General features: G+C 37.8%; 1 protein-coding gene across 2 annotated transcripts in view; it reads left to right on the forward strand.

The window, feature by feature from the left end:
- Positions 1-5,076, forward strand: part of LOC5567692 — a 309,374-nt gene extending 304,298 nt beyond the window's left edge. For both annotated transcript variants that reach the window (XM_021844102.1, XM_021844103.1), the window contains one exon: positions 3,897-5,076. In XM_021844102.1, coding sequence (XP_021699794.1) covers positions 3,897-3,983 — 87 coding nt within the window. In that variant the 3' untranslated portion in view covers positions 3,984-5,076. The remainder of the gene's footprint in view (positions 1-3,896) is intronic.
- The last annotated feature ends 17,986 nt before the right edge of the window (positions 5,077-23,062 follow it).

The following is a 23,062-nucleotide window of genomic DNA, read 5'->3' on the forward strand; positions in this document are numbered from 1 at the left end:
GGCATTATAGCTATAGTGATCAGGATAAAAAAAACATGAATTTTGAGCCGTTGCATGATATGAGTGAATGAGATTACAAAAATGTCCCTCTAAGGCCCTTCCGGAACCGATTCCGGAGTATCCGGATGTGACCAGAACCATTGGCATTATAGCTATGGTGTTCAGGATAAAAAGAAATCATGAACTTTGAGCCGTGGCACGATATGAGTGAATAAGACAATAAAACTGTCCCTCTGAGGCCCTGCCGGAACCGATTCCAGGGTATCTGGATGTGGCCAGAACCTCATACTGGTCATTGGCATTATAGCTATGGTGATCAGGATAAAATAAAAAATCATGAATTTTACTATTCTTTAAGTTTTAGAAAAATGTCCTCTTAGGGTACATTCAGGAACCGGTGCCAAGTGACCGGATATCCGAAATGGCCAGAATCAATGAGAACCAATGTCATTCGACCTTCTGACATCTCTTAATTCATAGAAAGTACACAATAAATAATTTTCTTACCGCTAATCTTGAAAACACTACGTGAATCATCACTTCCGGAACGTATATACCCCATTTCAATCCGAAATAATTCCGGAACCAAGAGGCCAATCCCATTTCTTCCAGAACATTATAAATCTTGAATAGTATGCGGTTCGTTTGAGACCAAAACATCTAAAATCGGTCCATAAATGGCTAAGCTATGATTTTTTGAAGTTCATTTTTTATGAAAAGTCAGACGTTGCACAATGGGGCAGAATCGAAAAAACGCGGAAACAACCTGTAATTCTTCGAAATGAAGAGATAGACGTTTACTGTCTTCAGCGAAAATGGTCCTTTCAATGAGACCGATTTTTTGAGATAAAGTCATATATTTTTGTATTATTCACATAAATGGCTCATCTCAAAGTTAACATCTTTAGCAATTATTTTCGGGATAAAATAACGATCAACTTTTCAGAAGAAATCATATACATAGCAACCTATATATCGAATCGAACGATATGGTTTGACATAATGAATCTGGCGCTTAGGGCATTTTTGCGAATAGAGCAATGTAAAGGCAATGTATATAACATATATTTGAGTAAATGTAGCTACCAGTGAACCGAAAATATGTTAATTATTATTTTGAACTTTTGTTTTCATTGGAAAACTGCTTCATTGTGATGTACAATAATTTTTAACCTTTTTATAAGCTTAGCATACTTCTAGATCGCATAGAAAAAATATATTAAATATCATATCCTAGAAATTAATAGACAATAATGCTCTGACCTTTCGTAAGCGGATGGCGATTAAAACAACTGCCCGAACTTGCCCGATCGCAAGAATGGCCTATATGCAATATCCCTGTTTTTTGGAAATATTCTTTAAAAAATCAAACAAAATTTTATTTTTAACATTTAATTTTTACTAGACCTGCTTTATGCCAATAAATGACATAGTCATAGGCGATATAAGGCATTTTAATTGAAAAAATACTAGCAAAACTCAAAAATTACGTTTTTTAGCACCATTTTCTCAAAAATTGTCTATATTTTAAAAATAGTAGGCCTTGGAAATTTGACGTCTTCAGCAATAATTTTCAGCATAAAACAATGAACAACTTTGCCGAAGAAACCATACACCTAAAATGCTATTTGGCCGAAATGGCATATGAGCCATTTATGCGAATAATACAAAAATATATGACTTTATCTCAAAAAATCGGTCTCATTGAAAGGACCATTTTTGCTGAAGACAGCAAACGTCTATCTCTTCATTCCGAAGAATTACAGGTTGTTTCCGCGTTTTTTCGATTCTGCCCCAGTAGTGTGCGTTGTGGGTTTGACAGTTAATTATTCATTCTTAGGGACGGTAAGCTTGAAGCCACATGAATTAGGGGTCACCTGTGAAGTGGACTTTTACCACCGGAACAGGCAGTCCGTAGTGTTAATTCTTAGCCAATTGAAACAACCGCGCTACCGACACTACGCGGCTATCTAGGCTGATCGGGAAAAGGAAGTTAACATTGATGATTAACTCCTGACGTGCCCAAACAGCCCTTATTCACTGGGAATCACTTCGGTCGTTACAACGTCTACAAGTGTAACACATTATGATAAATCGAGTGAGATTCCGAACATAAATAAATGTAAATCTGAAGAACCCTCAGTTTGTGTGTTTCCAACTCAAAGCTTTTCATGTATAATGTATGCTTTCACATTTAACGAGGAGTAATATATTGTTCGTAAAGCTCAAACAAAAATTCGACGTCTGTTTACCCAAAGTCCTGTACTTAAAGAGCTCTTGCACAACTCTAGAGAGTTGTTGAACTAGATACCTGATAGGCTATGTTTTTAAGATTCTCCTTGAGTACGAACTTTGTTCACATCTTCCTAGAGTTCACAAGTTCGAAGGCTGGTTATCATTTACCGTTTATTAGTATTATATCGTAGTAAGAATGGAACCTCCTTAACAATTCGACGCAACACTATTCGATTTATAGCTACGCTCCTCAATCCTTGGCTGCATCCCTCCATCACAGACTCGCAAAAGCTTGCAGCTCATCATGCCCGCTGTTCTCCGCGCCTTCTTGTGCCCATCGGATCAGAAGCAAACACCATCTTCGCAGGGTTTTTGTCCGGTACACGTACAATATACACCAACCAAGAAGAAACTGTGGTCAAAAAAGATTCACCCCCGCACCAAATGCAAGATGTACAGAACGCTTATAAGACCGGTATTCCTCTACGGGCATGCAACGTGGACGATACTCGAAGTAGACTTGCAAGCTCTTGGAATTTTCGAACGCTGAGTGCTTAGAACGAGGATGGAGAGAGGTGGCCATGAATCAATCGATTGGAGAAATAGCGTTTTGACTCATATTCCGAACACTTAAGGCCAAGAAGGACTTCAAATGCATCTGAGAGGCATAATTTAGCTGATATTTGTGAACATTTAAATTTATTTGCTAAGTCTAACCGTTAGCTGATGGAAGTGCCGATAAAAAGTTAATTTAAACTTATTTAGTATTGTTTTACGTGAAAGTATGGAACAACATTTTGATTCAAATCCTGTGTTCATTCTGTCTCATATTCCGAACACCTTGATTCAAATTCCGAACAGCACGAATAACTTATATTTGAATGCAGAATTTCGCAATAAATTTATCAGAGCTCGTTTACTGACCTTGAACTAGAGAATCATCACTACTTCCAAGGTATAAAATAGATTTAAAGACGTTAAAATTGAGTTGCAAATAACTGCCATTTGCTGGTAATTTAGTGACATATTTCAGCGAAACATTTCAACAAAACTGCCATACAAAAACCGAGTGTTCGGAATATGAGTCTGTTCGGAATTTGAGACAAACCGGTATTAGGTTTATCGAAATAATTGATCTTCTTCTTGCCATTACGTCCTCACTAGGACAGAGCCTGCTTCTCAGCTTAGTGTTCAATGAGCACTTCTACAGTTATAAACTGAGAGCTGTCTTTGTCAAAGTTTCCATTATCGCATTCGTATGTCGTGTGGCAGGTACGATGATACTCTATCCACTCGAACCACTCGGCTAAGGAAGTCCTCTCGAGTTAATTGATGTAGAACCAAATAAATAAACAAATTATGTGAATTGTGAATTCATACATGCAAGCGCTCTGCCTTTTTCCAAGCACGTTTTAAAACAATGTTGTTTTATGCATCTGTCGATATCGCACAGCTTTCAAAATTGAACGAGATTCCATCAAAAATATGTTTTACCGGCTGAATTCGTCATTCAAGTTTACTGAAATGAAAGCATAATCGCTTCAACATGCAAGCTGCGAAGCCCCTTGAGATCTGTGGAAAAACTATTCCAAAATATTCCAATTCCAATCAAATCAATTCCATTTAATTCATTGATTATTATGTTTCATTTCTTGTTTTAGGAAACGCACATCCCTGTTCCGATTGCCTCAAAAGATCGCTTCAAATCGCCACCACCAGTGCCCGTACGACGACATTGCGCCAGCTAGCCATCTTTATACTATGTAGACTAAACAAAAAAAAAACTTGTAACAGAAACGTAACAGGTCTGACATCGATCAGGAATTTGAATAATAATAATCGTTACAGCAATGACACGAACTGTTTAGCTTTAGGCATTGAATTGTGATAGTACATTTAACAAAACACAAAATATTCACGACAGTCGCATTACGCCCATACCATCTGATCACTGCCAATTTCATTGAACTGCATGAAAAGTTACTGAAAGCTTCACTTCAAAGGACACCAACCTAATTGCTGGACAATAAGAAAAAAAGGTAGCGAATCGGTTCCTTTCTCAGTGAGATAAAAGCTCTAGTTTAAAATGCTGCCTTGCGTTACGGGTAGTAACGCAAATATAGCGCGCGTTAGCACATTGAAGGAGAATGGTTGTGACCTCCGCTAAACTTGGGCACCACACAAATGCAATGACGGTGTATCTGAAAAGAGATGAAATGAGAATTAAATAATTACAGACAATACACATTTTTGATAAATTTAAAGAGACATTCATTAGAACATACATCGAGGGATAAATGCAATCGGCGAATATTCAAGAAATCTCAATGTCAAAGTAAATTTGTTTTGCTAGTATGACTAGTAATTATTGTTTTTTTTTCCTTACTCAGTACATGAAACTGAATAATACGTTTGGTGGTTCCTTATTAACAACAAAAAATCGTCTAGAGTTCTCCTCAGTTTTGAGCAAAATAAAAGTTGTGTTCCATTTCGTTCAAATTGAACTTATTGTTGAATCACAAATGGGAAGGTAGAATAGAGAAGTACAAATGTCTGGTTACTCACAGTAGTGGTAGCAATGATAGCAGTGTTCGAAAGTCAAGTTAAAGTTTCATATCTAAACTAACCAAACTCAATCTATTCAATCTATATGTAGGTCCACGCCCGATTGTTTCAAATTACGTTTACCTGGCAAGATATCAGAAGTGAATCCACGATTCATTCAACGAGCATCTAGTATTGTAAAAATTTGTAACTAATCGGCTTAAATACATTGTGTATTATATAATAATTTTGTATCTCTCGAACTAGCATATGTTTGACGACTTTCTACTTATAAAAGTAAGCCAAAACATTTGAGCGGTTCTCATAGTGTTTCATAACAAACTGAACAGGTGTAATTTATTCGTTGTTTGAATTATACAAATAAACGGTATATATTCTTTTCTCATGAAAACGCCCTATTTATGATATCTAACAATAACCAATTGTTTATACAAAGATTGTATTAATATGGTCAAATAATATTGATAAAATTTAAAAAAATACCTGTGTTTGTAAAAAGGTTTGAAAGAAATACCCAAATTATTTGTTACGATCAAAACCTCGCTACCCTAGTTACAAATCAAAATGTTAACTGTTTTCCATTATTTCCTTTTCTCGGTAAACTTACGAAAACGCTCTAAAAGACTTGGGTACCCAGACAACCAAAATGTACGTATAACGAAATCACCCGGAGGCTTTGCATGTGCAAAATTTCACTTATAAGATGTCGCGAATAGGCCTTCTACGTACAAAAGTGGAGACGATATACGTGCATACAATGCGAGAGTATAAATTTTCTACCGAACTAACCTGTGATCTTATGCGACTTAACTTATGATAACAAATGTTGATTTGACAGCTGCTGCGGATTGATTCGACTTACATTGAACGAGTGTACGGGACGAAACAAAATGTACGAATGAACTTAGAAAAAAGCGTTTTATGCGAGGTAACTCATCAATCACACGATTTTATCCACCGTGTTTTGCGGGTTTGATTTAATTTGTATGAATTAATGAGTTATTACGTGAACTTTTATGCAACTTTTTGTTATCTTTGTAATAAAGTGGGTATGGCGTTGTTTATGAGAAAATTGGTGACTAAACGTCCAAATCATTGCCACTGGAAGATTTAGTTTCATTTTTTTTATTGCCACTTAACATATAATTCACAAACTTTCAACTGATTAACAGTTTACAGTAAATTGGACATCATATCAGATTTCAAATTAATTATTGAGGTAAATTGGGGCAAAAGTTCGATTGGGGCAAAACATTCTTTTCAAGGGTGCTTTGAGGTGTATTAGTTTTTGCATAAATGCTTGGAAACTATTCTTCGCCCATAGGGCAATAATTTGAATCAGCGAGGCGAAACTTCGAGCCATACCTTATCTGCCCATAAAAGCATAACTGTCCCATATGGAAAAAGTAGGCATTGAGAAAATAGCGTTCAAAGTTTGAAGTTTGTTCTCTCATACAAATTTTCAATAATTTTCTAGTACATTTCTGCATGCCATATTCATTTAGCACCACTGAACAGATTACTCATTTTGCTTCTATTGATCAGCAAACAATATAAACTTGAACACAATTCACGTTTTGCAGTTTTTATTTGGGTAGAAAGTTCAAATAGAGACTGTTATGCTTTTATTTTTCAATATTAACCCGTATAGGCCTGAGTGAAAGAAAAAATACTAAAACCCTCACCACTCAGCGAATACTAAACGGATTCAAATAATGTTTTGTCAGTATACTGGCTCACATATCTAGTTTCTGAAAGCGGCCAGAGGAGCTCGGGAATATTCCTGTAGCCGGAGTTATTGTAGTGGGTCACTGGGTCAAGTCGGGTAAAAAAAGGCGATTTTTTGGGACATGCCAAGTTAGCTTTATTTATTTGTAATGGCAATCATTTTGGGGGCCCAGATAGCCGTAGCGGTAAGCGCGCAGCTATTCAGCAAGACCAAGCTGAGGGTCGTGGGTTCCTCGGGCCGAGGATCTTTTCGGTTTGGAAATTTTCTCGACTCCCCAGGGCATAGAGTATCTTCGTACCTGCCACACGATATACACATGCAAACATGGTCAATTGGCATAGAAAGCTCTCTGTTAATAACTGTGGAAGTGCTCATAAGAACATTAAGCTGAGAAGCAGGCTTTGTCCCAGTTGGGATGTAACGCCAGAAAGAAGGAGGAAGGCAATCATCTTAATTTGCATAAATCTTTAAGATCTGATAATCAACATCTCAACCGAAGAGTTTTTTACCGTTTAGATGGTACCAGATATGGCCACTCGGACTCAATGCCCGGAAGAACCGACTACAGATTAATTGGATATTAAACCGTTTCAATTCTCTTGAAGTAAAGATCAAACATAGTAGTTCACTGAAATGCGTTCCCATAATCTTGGAACAGATTATTAGATACAAATTGGCTACTTCATCGTAAATTTGAGGCACCCGGGGACCTGAAAATGATCATTTGATGGATTAAACAAATGCAGGACATATGGTTATCCAATTCAATCGTTTCTCAAAAGTTTTACGCTGATGCCTTTTACTTAAAACTGCTCGATATAGTGGCCACTTTATAGACGATTCCGCAAATTATCTGTGACTGTCTGTGATCTGTGATTATAGCCGATTATAAAACTCGAATGTACATAGGATTTTTTCTCGCTCGACATCAGTATTCGGTCCATATTTCATATTCGGAAGATTCATAAATATTCTATTGATGAGATATTGATTCTTTCCCACTTTTTAATTATTTTTCATAAGCAAATCTTTGGATATCCCGTTTTGTGACCCATTTCTGGCCAAACATAAAAAAATAGCGATAGAATATTTTAAAACTTTCCAAATAAGAAAATATTGCCGAATTCTGTTTATTTGGGTTGATCATGGACCTATGTGATCACTTTAACGGCCTCCGGAAGATGCGGAACATCCTTAAAAATGGTCATTCCGCAGAAATTATATTTTTCAAAAATAACATAAATAATAATTATAAAACATAAAGGATGATGTGGGTTGTTCATGGACAAAGGTGGCCACTTTAAAGCCCTTGGGAGGATCTGTAACAATGTCAACCTTAGATACTTAGTTTTTTTTTCATATTTTCAAGGCATAATGGCAACTTTTGTACATGAGCTATTAAACTACCGTAAATTCGGGTGGAATTGATCATCATGTCACGATTTTGTTTCTTAAGAATAGAGTACAAAAATCAATGCAACCTATAGTAAATGAACGAAGTTTGTCAAAACTATAGTCGAATTGTATGTCGTGAAGTTTTTATTTGTGTTAAAGAATGTTTATTTCTATGGAAATGATCTAAAATTCCATGATCGTGTTCGATGTGGTATTGGCCGACATCTAAAAATTCTTTTTTTAATGTTTTTATTGGTATCATTCCAAACATTACATTCATTTCTTATATCTAGGTGTTTTGTGTTATTGAACAACACTATCATCCTAATTTGGTAAAACAAATTTAGGATTTTAATAACATTTTGTTAACAACATATTACATTTGATTTGCTGTAGAAGTTCAGATTTTTTACAGGTGATTTCACCGGTGTCCGGCCATTTGGCCGAACGCCGTTTGGTCGAATGCCGTTTGGCCGAACGCCATTTGGCCGAATGGGTTGTTTGGACGAATGCCGTTTGGCCAAAAAAGAAATAAAAAATCTTTTTTTTTTTTTCAACGCTGAAGCGTAGGATTCATAAGTGTGGACCAATAACTTATCTGCTAGTTAACTTGTTGATATTTCTGATGTGGCGGTACGTCATGTTTGTCGCTCTATAAATGCTCCAAGAGAATACATTATACTATCCATTTATTCAGGACGAAGTTGTGAACTCGCGTCAAGACTCTAAGCTTATGGTTGGTTCGTCTCTGGACTACCAACGGGGTGCTGGGGTTTGAAATGTTCTTGATCATTTTATGAGATTTTTTTTCTATTTTCAAACATAGGATATTCTTTCAACTTGTACTGGTTTCATTACTAATTTAGCTTATATTTCAATTGGGAATTTTACCTTCTTTAAATCATCGGCAGTTCTGTATAGTTATACTGATATAACAATTATTTGCATTACACTAGCTTACATCTTTATAAGAGATTTTCATTCTTTCGATCATAGGCTGTTCTTTCAAATTTTATATTTTTCATAGTTAACGGAACTAAAGCTTGTTAAACATTCATAGAGTCTTATTAGGGATTAAACCGAACGACTCGGTGAACACTTACTTTAAAGAAGATAACTGTTTCTCCGTTGTGAAAAGAAGAGGCAAAAATTATGGTTGCTAGAAATTATTTAATTTACTAAGTACTATGAGAAGGATTGAAGCTAATTGATGCTACAAAAAGACGAATAAGTCGTAAACCGTTTTAATAACTGACAAGAGCTGACTACAAACGCAATGCGAAAATCTATGCTGGCTGCTATTACTGCTAGCAGAGCAGTGAATAATTGCTTACATTTAGAATGTTCTTCTTTCAGCAGTGACTCTTCCTTGAACTAACACTAAAGAGCTGTATATCAATGATGAATTATCCTTCTTTAAGAATAAACTGTTCTTTGAAATTCATTACAAATGCATGCTAAATGTAGTTCACTATTGTTTTCAATTTTGGCCAAACGGCATTCGGCCAAACGGCAATCGGCCAAACGGCATTCGGCCAAATGACATTCGGCCAAATGACCCGGAACCGATTTCACCTGCTTATAAGAAAAAAAACCGTTTTCAATTTACTTAACCTAACTTAACCTAAATATATAACGCATTAATCGTAGCAATAGAAGATTGTAACGATTTTTGCCTGAAATTATTAATTATTTTATTTGACATTTGTTCCAATGTTTCAACATTGGATATTCTATGTAACTCATTGGTACTATACAGAAAAATTACATTAAAATTTTATCTTGAATTCTCTGCAGAGCTTTCTTCCTGGTATTAAAACAGCTAGTCCATATTGGTACAGCATACAACATGGCAGGCCTGAAAATTTGTTTGAATGTCAAAAGCTTGTTCTTAAGACAAAGTTTTGATTTTCTATTAATAAGGGGATAGAAACATTTTACATATTTATTACATTTGGCGTGAATGCTCTCAATGTGTTTCAAATAAAGAGCTTTTGGTTTATGTGGGAATATTATTAGTTGAGTTTTGGAAGCATTAGGAGAAATCTTCCATTTTTGAAAGTATGAAGAAAAAATATCCAAACTTTTTTGCAATCGACTACAGATGACACGCAGGCTTCGTCCTTTGGCGGAGAGGCCTGTATCATCCGCAAACAAGGATTTTTGACATCCCTGAGGTAACTCAGGTAAGTCAGAAGTGAAAATATTGTATAATATTGGTCTCAAATTGCTGCCTTGAGGAATACCAGCTCTTACAGGAAGTCTTTCAGATTTGGAGTTCTGATAATTAACCTGAAGTGTACGATTTGATAGATAACTTTGAATTATTCTAACAATGTATGTTGGAAAATTAAAGTTTTTCAATTTTACGATCAAACCTTCATGCCAAACACTGTCGAATGCATTTTCTATGTCTAGAAGAGCAAGACCAGTAGAATAGCCTTCAGATTTGTTGGAACGGATCAAATTTGTTACACGTAAGAGTTGATGAGTGGTCGAATGTCCATGGCGGAATCCGAACTGTTCATTGGCAAAAATTGAATTTTCGTTGATGTAGGCCATCATTCTGTTCAAAATAACCTTTTCAAAAAGTTTACTGATGGAGGAAAGCAAACTGATTGGACGATAGCTAGAAGCATCTGCACGATTTTTGTCTTGTTTTAAAATTGGTACATCCTTAGGATTTTTCCATTTGCAGGAAAATATGCTAATTGAAAACATTTGTTAAATATATTATCTAAAAATGATAAGCTAGTTTCTGGAAATTTCTTGATGAGGATGTAGAAAATTCCATAATCGACAGGAGCTTTCATATTTTTGAATTTTTTAATAATAGTTCTCACTTCTTCCAAATCTATCTCCCAGGAATTTTCGAAAACATTCTCTTGATTTAGTATATTATCGAAGTCCTGAGTAACTTGATTTTCAATTGAACTAGTAAGTCCTAAATTAAAATTGTGCGCACTTTCAAACTGTATTACAAGTTTTTGAGCTTTTTCACAATTAGTCAGTAATAATTATTTTTTTTATTTTCTTTCAATGCCGGTATAGGCTTCTGAGGTTTTTTCAATTTTTTTGATAATTTCCAAGAGGGCTTAGAGCCAGGGTCCAATTAAGAAATCTTATTTTCAAAATTTTTGTTTCTTAATTGTGCAAAACGTTTCTTGATTTCTTTCAGCAAATCCTGCCATATAATTTTTATAGCAGGATCTCGAGTGCGTTGAAATTGCCTTCCTCTCACGTTTATTAAGGCGTATCAAGAGTTTAAGATCATCGTCTATAATCACGGATTCAAATTTTACTTCACATTTTGGAATTGCAATGCTCCTGGCTTTAACAATGGAATTTGTTAAAGTTTCAAGAGTATTGTCAATGTTAAGTTTTGTTTGCAAAGAAATGTTAACATCAAGATTAGAGTCAATATATGTTTCATTTATATTCCAGTCGGCTCGAAAATAATTGAAAGTGGAGCTAATAGTATTGAGAATCGCTTCATAGGATATCAGAATCAAAATCAGCATGAGTAACTAATTGGCTACAAAGATGACTAGAGTCGGTTAAGACCAAGTCAATCGTAGATGGATTTCTAGAAGAGGAAAAACATGTAGGGCTATCAGGGTATTGAATTGAGAAATATCCTGAAGAACACTCATCAAATAAAATTCTGCCGTTGGAATTACTTTGAGAATTATTCCATGACCGATGTTTGGCATTAAGGTCAACAATGACAACTGACCAATTTGACTTATTGCGAGTAAATTTTCGCAAGTCAATTTGGAGCAAATTAACTTACTGTCCAGAGCAATGAAAAGGCAAATAGACAGCTATGAAAGTATATTTATCAAGCTGTGTTTCAACAGAAACACCTAAAGTTTCAAAAACTTCAGTTTCAAATGACGAAAACAGTTGATGTTTTATACGCCTATGAATGATTATTGCAACTCCCCACATGCCCCATCAAGTCGATCTTTACGATAAACAAAAAAGTTAGGATCTCTTTTGAGTTTAGATCCAGGTTTCAAATACGTTTCAGTAATAACTGCTATATGCACGATATTAGCTGTAAGAAAATTAAACAACTCGTTCTCTTTACCATTCAGAGAACGAGCATTCCAATTCAAAATATTTAAATTATTATTTGGATCCATTCCAAAAACGTAATCCAATAACAATTTGATTAGTAAATTTTATACAAACTTGGGCTGCTTCAGTCATAGTGGTGGCTTTGAACATTGCATCAATCATTAGAATCAATTGTTCAGTTAGAAAATTAAAATCAGAGGCAGACATATCACTTGAAGTGGATACATTTGATGATTTTCCGTTAGAATTTTCGATAGACGAAGAGGCGGAGTAGATGTTACCTGTGGCGGTAGGGTTTGATTTGAAACAATTGGAATGGGTACTCATAGTACGAATAGGGGAGGAGTTCAAACTACCTGTTACGATATCGGCAAAGGAATTACCGTGGGTAAATACATTTAAAATTAAAAGATTCGAATGCCTACCCGACGGATTAAAATTAGTTTGTGAATGAGCATGATTATGATCTTCCTGATGGGTATGATTCCTAATCCAGCGATCGTTAACTGAAAAATGAGTATTGTTCGATACTCTACCAGGGAAATTCCGAAAACGACCGTTATCGTAACGGATATTATCTTTCATTTGCCTGGCACGAGCTTCGATGACTCTTCTTCGGGAAGGGTAAGCCCAAATATTGGACTTATGATTGGTCCCGCAATTAGAGCATATATACTTGGTGGTATCTTCCTTCACTGGACAGACGTCCTTAGCGTGAGAAGAACCTCTGCAAATCATGCATTTAGCATCCATGCGTCAATTTCTTGTACCATGACTCCACTTTTGGCACCGACGGCACTGAGTGGGGTTCTGGTAATTTCCTCCAGGTTTCAGGAAATGTTCCTACGTCACACGGACATCGAACATAAGTTTTGCTTTTTCTAAAGCTTTAATATTTTTTTTTGTTAAAGTGAACTAAATAATATTCTTGAGAAAGCCCTTTCCGAACAATGCCAGATTGGGTTCTCTTTTTCATACTGATTACTTGGACTGGGGAAAATCCAAGTAAATCATTTTTTCCTTTTTTGACTCGAGAGACCTTTCAAGACGACTTTGAACAAACGTTCAGTTTTGTCGTCATAAGTAAAAAAAATGTGCTTCTTCTCTTCAAAATGTTTGGGAAGAAGTTCACGATCTTGAAGAGTTTCCAGCAAAACGCGACAGTCTCCTTTCTTTTCGATTTGGAACAAAACCTTGATTCCCCTAATGGAGTTCAAGATCTCCTGCCTAAATCGCCCAAATTCGGAACCACTGACCACGATAGGCGGCACTCTTTGCTTTCAAACTTGAATCAAAGCGCCTGGGCTAGAGGCTGCTTCGATTTGGTGTTCGGAAAATTTGTCTAGAGCATCGAACTGATTGCTCATTTCGATACAATTATCAAAATTATTCATTTCACCCTTGGAAGAGTGATCGCATTACGGAGAAACGTCCTTTTTTCCATTCTTGCCACGTTTAGTGACAGTTTTGAATCCCACTTTTTTGGAAGGAAGTTGTGAATTCAGAGATTCACCCTTCCTTTTGTTTGTAGTTGCAACCATGTTTAGTGAATAAACGAAAGAAGACGAGACCTCCTAAGAGGTTTTTTTTACAGGACGATGTCCAAGAAGGATTACCACCGCTAGCTTTTGCGAACGGGTCCAACGAAAAATCGAAGGCACGGGTCCAAACAAAGATCGTAAAGGGATAAATAGTAGAAAAAACAGTACTGAAAAGTACTGTTTCAGTAGCACTGAAAAGTATCGTTTTTAATTTTAGCACCAGAAAGCACTGTTTTTCTAGCACTGAAAAGTACTCTTTTTTTGCTTTAGGTAGTTTTTAAGAAAACTTCCAAGAGCAGAGAGAATTCGTGTACGCACAGCACGAAGGTACGATGCGCACTGGAAAAAAAGATCTTGTTTTAAACTAGGATTTGAAGATGGTGTCAACCTGAAAGTTTGTAAAGATGTTACATCCCCAAAACAAATTCTATCTTCGAAATTCATATCATGTTGTTGAAATAATTGATCTTTGGATAGATATCAAAATTTCCTTTGGAATTTGCCTACATTCAGGCGTTTTCTGCGTTATTCTTGAAATGTAATTGTTTATTAATTCCTGAATCTTGCATTGGTAAGAATTTAGTAAGCATTTTTGGATTCAGGAATCCCAGATTAAGTAAGTAAAGTTGGTTTCAAAACTAACATTTATAGTTTTGACGAGCGATAACTTCCCCCCCCCCCAAATGGGATCTCTTGGTTTTTTAATTTAGAGGCAATTTTCAGCACTTAACCTTTCAGTCGTCGCGCGGTTTTCCACCGTCAGAACTACCACGCTGCTGTTGTGATCGAAAAGCGAGGTTTCTTCAACAGTGTTGTACAAAATACAACAGCGTGACGACTGAAGTGTTAAATCACATCTGTATGAAAATTTCGGTATATGAGCCAACAAAAGTCACCGTCGTACTTGTGTTCCTGCATTAAGTTGTTTGGCATTGGCAACATTATAGAAAACAGACAGTTATGTTCAAAGATAATGAATTTTTTATAAGTTTGAAATGAATTTTAGCTGAGCAGCGCCAACGCTTAAGGCTCTATTTAGAATCGATCATTTGTCAAAACTGGAAAAGAAATATTCTTCCTATTGATCAACAAACAACAATCAACAACAGGTTGAAATGTATTCATGTATTCAGGTCGGCCATTGTCCCGTAGATGGGCCACATCGCGCCCGAAACCGGTCGACAGAAAGGTAATTTATAAGTTTTCTTGACGATAGTAAGAACTATAATTGTTATGTCTTGTCTCGCGTCGCGTTTCGTGAATGATGTATTCATAGTTTTGCTCAAAAATCCGATCTAATAACTCCTCCTTCAGATCACCATTTTTAAATGATCATCAAAATACTATATAGAAATGAATATAATATTGAATGCTGAGAAAAAAAGAGAATAACTCTCACTAATCGCTCTCCGTCATAATCATGATTCGATGCATATCATGAGAGTCTGTTTATTGTTCACTGCTACAGCTTTGAATATTTTGGGGCGATACCAGTGCATGATAAAACCCATCTGAATAAACTTCAAACTTGGGGGCACTATTGCTATAGGTTGTTCGAGTAATTTTAGCATGCCACTAAAGTACACGCTTAGATCAAATCACCGAATTCGATAATCCATTTACCGAAATCCTAATAGCTGAACGGTCGGTAACCGGTTCGGTAAACGAAAAAAATACGGTAATTTGCATTTTCGATCTCAGTTTAGTATCACAAGGGCTAACATTATTCGAGCAGGAAGTTTCAAAGTTTTGCCACTAGGCAGCGCTAGTGAGTATGGAATTTTTGTTTTGCGCATGGCTCAGTAGCCTGAACACTTGTAAAGATTCGGCAAAGTTGTTCAGTAATACAAGGGTGGGCATTATTTGTGCCGAATGTTTCGAAATTTTGCCACTAGGCGGCGCTAGTGAGCATGCAATTTTTGTTTTAATTGAAATGTGCTAGCGAGTCTCCAACCAAACCATCTGTCAACGCATTAGGATCGTAGAGTGCTGCGTTAGCCGGAGGCCCAAAAAAATTCTTAAAGCGCGCGCTAGGTGCTGTGAGCCCGGAGAGACTCGTCTCATACGCTACTCGGAACTGCGCTAGCCATCGATATCCAAGTTGTAAAACAACAGCTTAATAACGAAGGGACTCTATAACTTTTGTCTCCTTATTATGCAGGTGTCTAGATGGTGTACATGATACGGTAGAAGACGCGCGATCCTGAAGTTACAAATTCGATTCTCGTTGACAAATTTTGTCATCACTTCGATTATTGTGCTAACTTTTGAACAGCGCATTCGACAGAGCGTATGTGAAGCAATCAGATACATCTGAAGAAAAATGAGAAACATCAAAATAGGTCTCAAAATGTGTTCTAACTGTTAGGGGGTTATACTTCTTTTCAGTACCACTGTAGGGATTGTTCGTGGTTAAGTGATAATTAAGTTGCTTTTTCATCTACAGAGTATCTCTTTTAAGTTATTCTGTTATAATGAATGCATAATTGGGTTAACCAGTTCCGATAAAAACTGTGTTAGCTCGTTGGTTTTAGTCTTAAGTTTAATAAAGTATGTCCAGGAAGTTTGTATATGTATATTGAATTGTGTTCTGTGATTATCCGCGTGTAATGTGATTTGATGCGAGAAAAGTCCATGAAGGCATAGGCCTGTAACCAATTCATCCCAGGAATCAGCGTTGAGTGGAAACAATAGTTCAGTCACCGCTGCTGGACTTCACATCTCCCGTAAGCAGCTTTGGCAGGTTTGGCTGATCCCCATCGGTGTTGGAGCCGGAAAGTTAATTCCACTGGATCGAAGGAAGATTGGATTCGGCTAACCAACTACTAAATTGATTTCTATCAAGTTTTATTAATTTGTGGTAAATGATATCAAAACCTTACAAAACTTTGAAAACCCGTTCGATTTTGACACGGTAATAGAAACGAATGTTTCCAAAATCGAAAGGTTTAGTGCGGCCAAAATCGGACCGTATTGAACGGGCACTGTATGCCTTCGATTTCTTCATATTGTTCAACCAAAGTTAAGCACATTATTTTGTTTTTCAAATTCCATAAAGTGACCACTCTAGTCGATGAAAAGCATTTACATTTTTAGCTAATATTAGTGGCAGTGCGGTGACCCATTTATCACCGCTTTCAGCAGATAATAATCCAGATGCGACAAGACGTTTTTCGGATGCTTTTTTTGTTCTAATACCCCGGAGCAAGGTTTTGTCCAGTCTAGCATAGCGAGCGACTAAGTACAAAAAAGACACTCTGTAAATTAGGAAACAGAAAAACGGTTTCCCAAGGATAGGGGATTTTCCGAGTATAATCCCGCGTTCAAAAGATTACCATCATTTCAAACCACGGTGTTTGTGGAGCGGTGAAGCGAAAGTTGTTCGGGTCGAAGGTTTATTCATTAATGAACGCAAATTTAGGAGCTTGCGAAATTGAATGGTATCATGGGAAAGATATGTTAACCAATTGCCTTAAATTTCGAATAATGAATACGAAAACCTTGGGCCAGGCGAGGTGCTATTTAACAATATGGATTCTTTCATCTGATTGTTCTAATTTTTCATTTTTCATGTTTTTTTTTTAATGTATATAAACCAAAAAAAAAATTTAAGAGTCATTTTCGAAAACTTAGGTCAGTAATAGTTTATCCTTCGCATCGAACAGTTGAAGATTTTTACGACTATTGATTTCAATCTACGATATCAACATCCCGGCCTATGACAAAGTTCGTGAATAAAGAAAGCTTGTCACTTGATTGGCAATATGTGCCAATTTGGGGACGGGTGGAGGCAATAAATTGTCACACATAATCTAGTCCTTTTTATCGTTCGGTTAGACCCACCTGTTGCTAGCATATAATAAATAACGCAATTTGTTGAATAAGCGACATTGAAAATATTGCCTCACGAAACGCGATCCAGAACTGAAGAGGAGCAAAGCGGACGAGAAAAAAAAGAACAATAATTGATTTGTTTCTATCGTTTATAAGCATTTATAATTTAGAGGCTCGTTCTATTCTATATGCTGAAAAAACTCGTTAAGACATGTAGATACTATGTTTTTGCTGTTTTTGACATATATCCTTTGCATATATCCGTGAAGAAGTAACCATTATACACATGGAAGTGAATTATATGGATAATAAAGTAGAACCGTGTTTTAGACATATTTACGACTTTCTGTTTAAAATTTAAATTAACTTTTAGCAATTTATACATAGTTTTCTTCTTTTGCTTTGGCATTACGTATCCACTTGGATCAAGCCAGTTTAGTGCTCAAAAAACATTTCAAGTTAAACACGGTTAAATTATTGATATGAAATATGCGTAATTGTAAATTGTACGTCTCTTGTAATAAAATATTTTAAAGAGACAAATTTGCGTGTTTTTCATATTACGAATGGCTTATACTACTTCTCTGATGGCATAATTCTGGACATGTATTTACTCTCGATTCAAGACTGCTCTTTAATCCTGCATCAATCAGATGCCTCATTACAAATGTAAAGTCCAAGCTACTGCAGGTTGCCAGTGCATTTGAGTGGCAGTTGACAGTTTATGGTTTGGTGGCATTCGGAATTTCATCTGGTGGCATCTGTGAGCCAATCCATTTGTTGCATTGCAGATCGAGAAATTTTAGTGCCCTTTGTATAATTGTAGCAAGTATGAACGATAAATTGTAGACCGAACAACAACACTATACATAATCTGCTGTCGAACGTTGAGTACTTTAAAATTTATTTATGTTTTACATGAAATAGAAAATGATATTCACCAATGTCTTTATAAACATAAATAGAGGCAGCAACTTCTGAGATTGCAATGAAATTTTGTGGATGTGTAAATCTTGACTCACTTTGCAAACTTAGTTTTACCAAAATTTATCTAGACTTTCTTTGGAAAAGGGTCAAACTTAACTTTGTAGATAATAGTCAAAATTGTTGAAAAAAAATACTGAAAAAATTGTGTTTTGAAAATTTAAAGTCGATTTAAAATTAATGGCCATTTTTTATTTTAATGAAATTTGCTCTAGATATGTAAGATAGTATGTCCATACATTGCGAGATGGGCACTTTTAAGGAAACGAAGTTCTTCCAACAAAAACTTTTCTTGTCGTATATAAAAATTATAAGCGTGTCATTTTCAAACAAAACTTAACAAGTGAAAGTCACAACTCTCTCAGAATTCAATGAAGCTCGGTTAGTGAGTCAATTTGGTTTAATAAGTTTACCTTGATTTATCGAGAATTTAGCTCGAGTTTGAGCTTGATTGGCCGCCCGTGGTTGCTACCCTTGTTTTTTTTTTTATTTATAGTAGGGTACAAAAAAGCTTCAAAAGCCAGGCCTGTTGTGTGTTGGCACGGTGTGGGACTCACGTTAGGCGTGCTTAACCACTAAAAAACTTTCCCTACTGCTCCTGTGCCTCGATCCCCCCCGGAACTACATCAGGCAACTTCATCGGGGGAGGGCTGTGCTCATGCACTTTTGTGCTCATGCACTTTTGTGCTCATGCACTTCTTCAATCTCAGCCTCTAACTGTTCTGCTAGTTCGCTGTTGGAGCGTTTTGCCCAATTGACGGTTGAACATCTCGCCGGGACTTTGGACAGCTTTCTGTGCGACGACGCATACTTCCCTTGGGCTGGCCTCGCGTCAGAGCTCTGTTGATCTTCTACTGGACGCTCATGTGCACTTCGTTGCTCTACGACGACTCGTTCTCCGCTGCTGCTGTTCGAGCTCTCCTTGTTGACCAGTTGGATGCCGAGGTCGGTCCAGCGATCCCAATTGGAGGATGACTTCCGGTTCACTGGCGCCCAGACGACCCAAAACTGGTTTGCGACGCTCGATGCTACTCGGCTTAGTCCCCGACGGTGGAGCTAGCCTACTCCGTCTACGTGCTTCTTTATGATTCGATACTGGCCGGTGGAGTGCCGAAGTCGGTCCAGCGATTCCGGTTGGAGGATGGCTTCCGGTTCACTGGCGCTCCGACGACTCAAGCCGGTGATACGCTACGTACTACTCAGAGTAGTCCCCGGTGGTGGATCTATCCTACTCCGACGAAGATTTCCCCGGCGATGGATAATCTCCCGAACCGATGCTATCCGGGCAGATGCCGAGGTCGGTCCTGCGATTCCGGTGGAGGGAAACTTCCGGTTCACAGGCGCCCCGACGATCATTTGTCGGCGCAACAACGCGATCTACTCAACTAGTCCCCGGCGGTGGACTTAGCCTACTCCGAAGCTGGCCGGGACAATGTCGGACAATGTGGAGATTCTACGTGTCCGAATCTGTGCAGATATTTCCGGAAGCATCCATGGCCTGACAGAAACTGGGTCAGGAAGAAGTTAACTTCTCCTTGTTTTCTGGTCGTCCACACCGACACGTTAGGAATGAGCCTGTGGGTCCACCTTCCTTTCTCCGAGTTATCCCACTCCTGCTGCCACCTGGCCATTGTGTCCAACCTAATGGTATTCCTCACATTCCTGGTGTCCCTTTGCTGGTAACATGCGATGTCCTCCACCAGAGTGATGCAGATGGGGATCATTCCGGCGATAACGCACACTGCCTCCGATGATATAGTGCGGTAGGCACTCGCAACCCGTATAGCCATGAGCCGGAACGTACCTGCCAGCTTATCTCGGTTACGTTTGGTTCCCAACGCAGCAGCCCAAGCCGGGACTCCATACCTCAGTATAGACGATGATACGGTCGCTAGAAGACGCATCGTGCTGCTTCTTGGTCCTCCAATGTTGGGCATGATCCTGGCTACGGTGTTAGCAGCTTTCGCTGCCTTTTCGCAGGCATAGTCTACGTGGCTGTTGAAGTTTAGCCTGTCGTCGACCATTACTCCGAGATGCTTTAGAGAGCGCTTCGATGGGATTGCGTGCCCTCCGTCGTTGATTTCCAACTGCTGTACCGCCTTGCAGTTGCTGACCAGCACCACCTCCGTTTTATGATGAGCCAACTGCAGCTTGACTCCAGTCATCCACGATTCGATTGTGTCTAGCGATTCCGCCGTCAGCATCTCCACCTCCTCCGCAGTCTCACCAGTTATCGCAAGAACATTCGGCAGTGACAAGGTTAGCACTCCATCGTACATCATGTTCCACAATGTTGGACCAAGTATGGATCCTTGTGGAACTCCCGCCGTGACTTCAATTGACATCCGTCCCTGGTTTGTGTCGTAGACCAGTACCCGGTTCTGAAAGTAACTTTGCAGAACTTTACACAGATATCCGGGAACCCGCATTCTGTGTAGGGCTGCGGCGATAGCCTCCCAACTGGCACTGTTGAACGCGTTCTTGACGTCTATTGTTACCACTGCGCAGTATCGATTGCCTCTCCTTTTCTGCTTGGACGCTTTCTCCGCGCACGCGATGACTGCCCGAATAGCATCCACCATCGAAGTCTTTTTACGGAATCCGAACTGCCTTTTCGACAATCCGTTCTCGCCTTCCGTGTAGATCGTCAGCCTGCCGAGGATGACCTTCTCCAACAGTTTGCCAAGAGTATCCAGCAAGCATATTGGTCTATATGAAGCCGGATCTCCTGGCGGTTTTCCCAGTTTTGGCAGTTTGCTACACCTGTTTTGGCAGGTTGCTACACCTGTATCGCCAGATCAGCTACACTTCCACAAGGAACCCACCAGATGACTGCTTATGACTAACATACATCCTCAGTGAATAAGTGCTGGTGATCTTCTATTTGTAGGCAGCAATGGTGCCTGCCACGTCAGAATGCAGACCAATGAGGGGAAGGGAAAGAAATTGATGATGCATTCAATTGGCTCCCACGGTAGACCGTATATAGAACTGAGTCTCGCCAGTTCATGCGGGAAGGGTGAAAGGGCGGGATAATTTTTATGTCAGAGAGGCTTGCTGGTTTGGTTAGCAGACTGCATATATATATCAGGCGTAAGGAAAGGCGTGCTATAATGATGAAAAAATGGAAGCGTAGAGAAACGGTTTATTTCTGTCCGTCTCGGATTCTAGCAAATGCTATGAGCTGTGATAGACTGTGATATATATATATTAACCCCTCTACCGGCAGCTTCACTTTTTACTGTCAACAAAATATTCAAATCGCGATAACTTTTTAGTTGCTCGATATTTTTGCACCATTTTTTTCACTAGATCTCAAAAAACTCTTCTAGTTTTAGAATCTGTATCAAAATTGATCATTGATCATCTGGATCCGGAGATATTCCAAAATTCCTTGGGGGACCGACGCGTTAACCATAACCCACGTTAATTTCTCAAGCTACAGAATTTTTATCGTATTCGGATATTCACTCCTCGGAATGATACATTAATACGAGTATGTTGTGAAAAAATGAAGCAATTTGGTGCAGCCGTCTTTGAGTAATGAGCATTTATGTTTCTTGTACCACACTGCACAAATAAAGATCTTGAATACTCTGAAAAACTTCATGTCGTAATTTTCCGATTTCTCCAAGAATACTGAACCGATTTGTATGAATTTTTCAGAGTAGCTCCTTTTAACCTGGCATTGTATAGTACATATTAATTTTTTTTGATAAATTGACCAAAAACAAAATGGCCGTCAAAGACATTTTATATGGAGAATGTCGGTCTCCCAAGGAACATCGGAGTATCTTCAAAACTAGATCACCAATGATTAATATCGACACGGATTCCTAAACTAGAAGAGTTTTTTTAGATGTTGTGAAAAAATGGTGCAAAAATATCGAGAAACAAAAAAGTTATCACGATTTGAATTTTTTTTTAGCGGTAAAATATGAAGCTGCCGGTAGAGGGGTTAAGAGTGGTAGATAGAAGCAAGTGAAAGATACAACTAAAAGTACGAGGAAAGGGACGGGCCTGGGATTGAACCCACGATTTTCTGCTTATGAAGCAGAAGCGATAGCCATTAGACCACCAACCCCGTCTTAGATTTATCGAGAATTTAAAATAAAAATTATCTCGTTTGAGGCCTACACTTAAAAACAAGAATCTCAAAGCTTAAATTCGATTTAAAACAATGGCCATTTCTTATTTGGATGATTTCTTACGATAGGTTGATTGTGTTTACTACCAACTGTCCATGCATCGCAAGATGGGCGCTTCTAGAAAAAAAAATGATTAATAACTTTTTTAAACGTTTAATTTTCAAACAAAACTAAACAAGTGAAGTACACCTTTGTCTCGCATCATTTTTTGGTACACTATGGACGGATTTAACGCCAACTCGACAAAGGAATTAGCAGCACCCCTGCAGAATTCTATGAAACTTTCTGGGTGTGAAGACTATGTGAAACTAAGATACTTTACATACTTTGTTTTTTTCAAAATCGATCTAGACTAACATTTGGAAAGGGTCAACAATTTTGTTGTACTTTTTTTATAAACCCGTAGAACTCGAAAACGGTAACACCTTCAAAAAAGTGTTGTATGGGGGACTTTTCGTGAAATTTCCTGAAGTTTAAGAAAAAAAAATTGAAAAAATAAAACATACATTCTCTGCACTGAAAAATCAATGATTCAAAATTATAAAATC

Source organism: Aedes aegypti, chromosome 2, assembly GCF_002204515.2.
Source record: "Aedes aegypti strain LVP_AGWG chromosome 2, AaegL5.0 Primary Assembly, whole genome shotgun sequence".
NCBI lineage: Eukaryota > Metazoa > Arthropoda > Insecta > Diptera > Culicidae > Aedes > Aedes aegypti.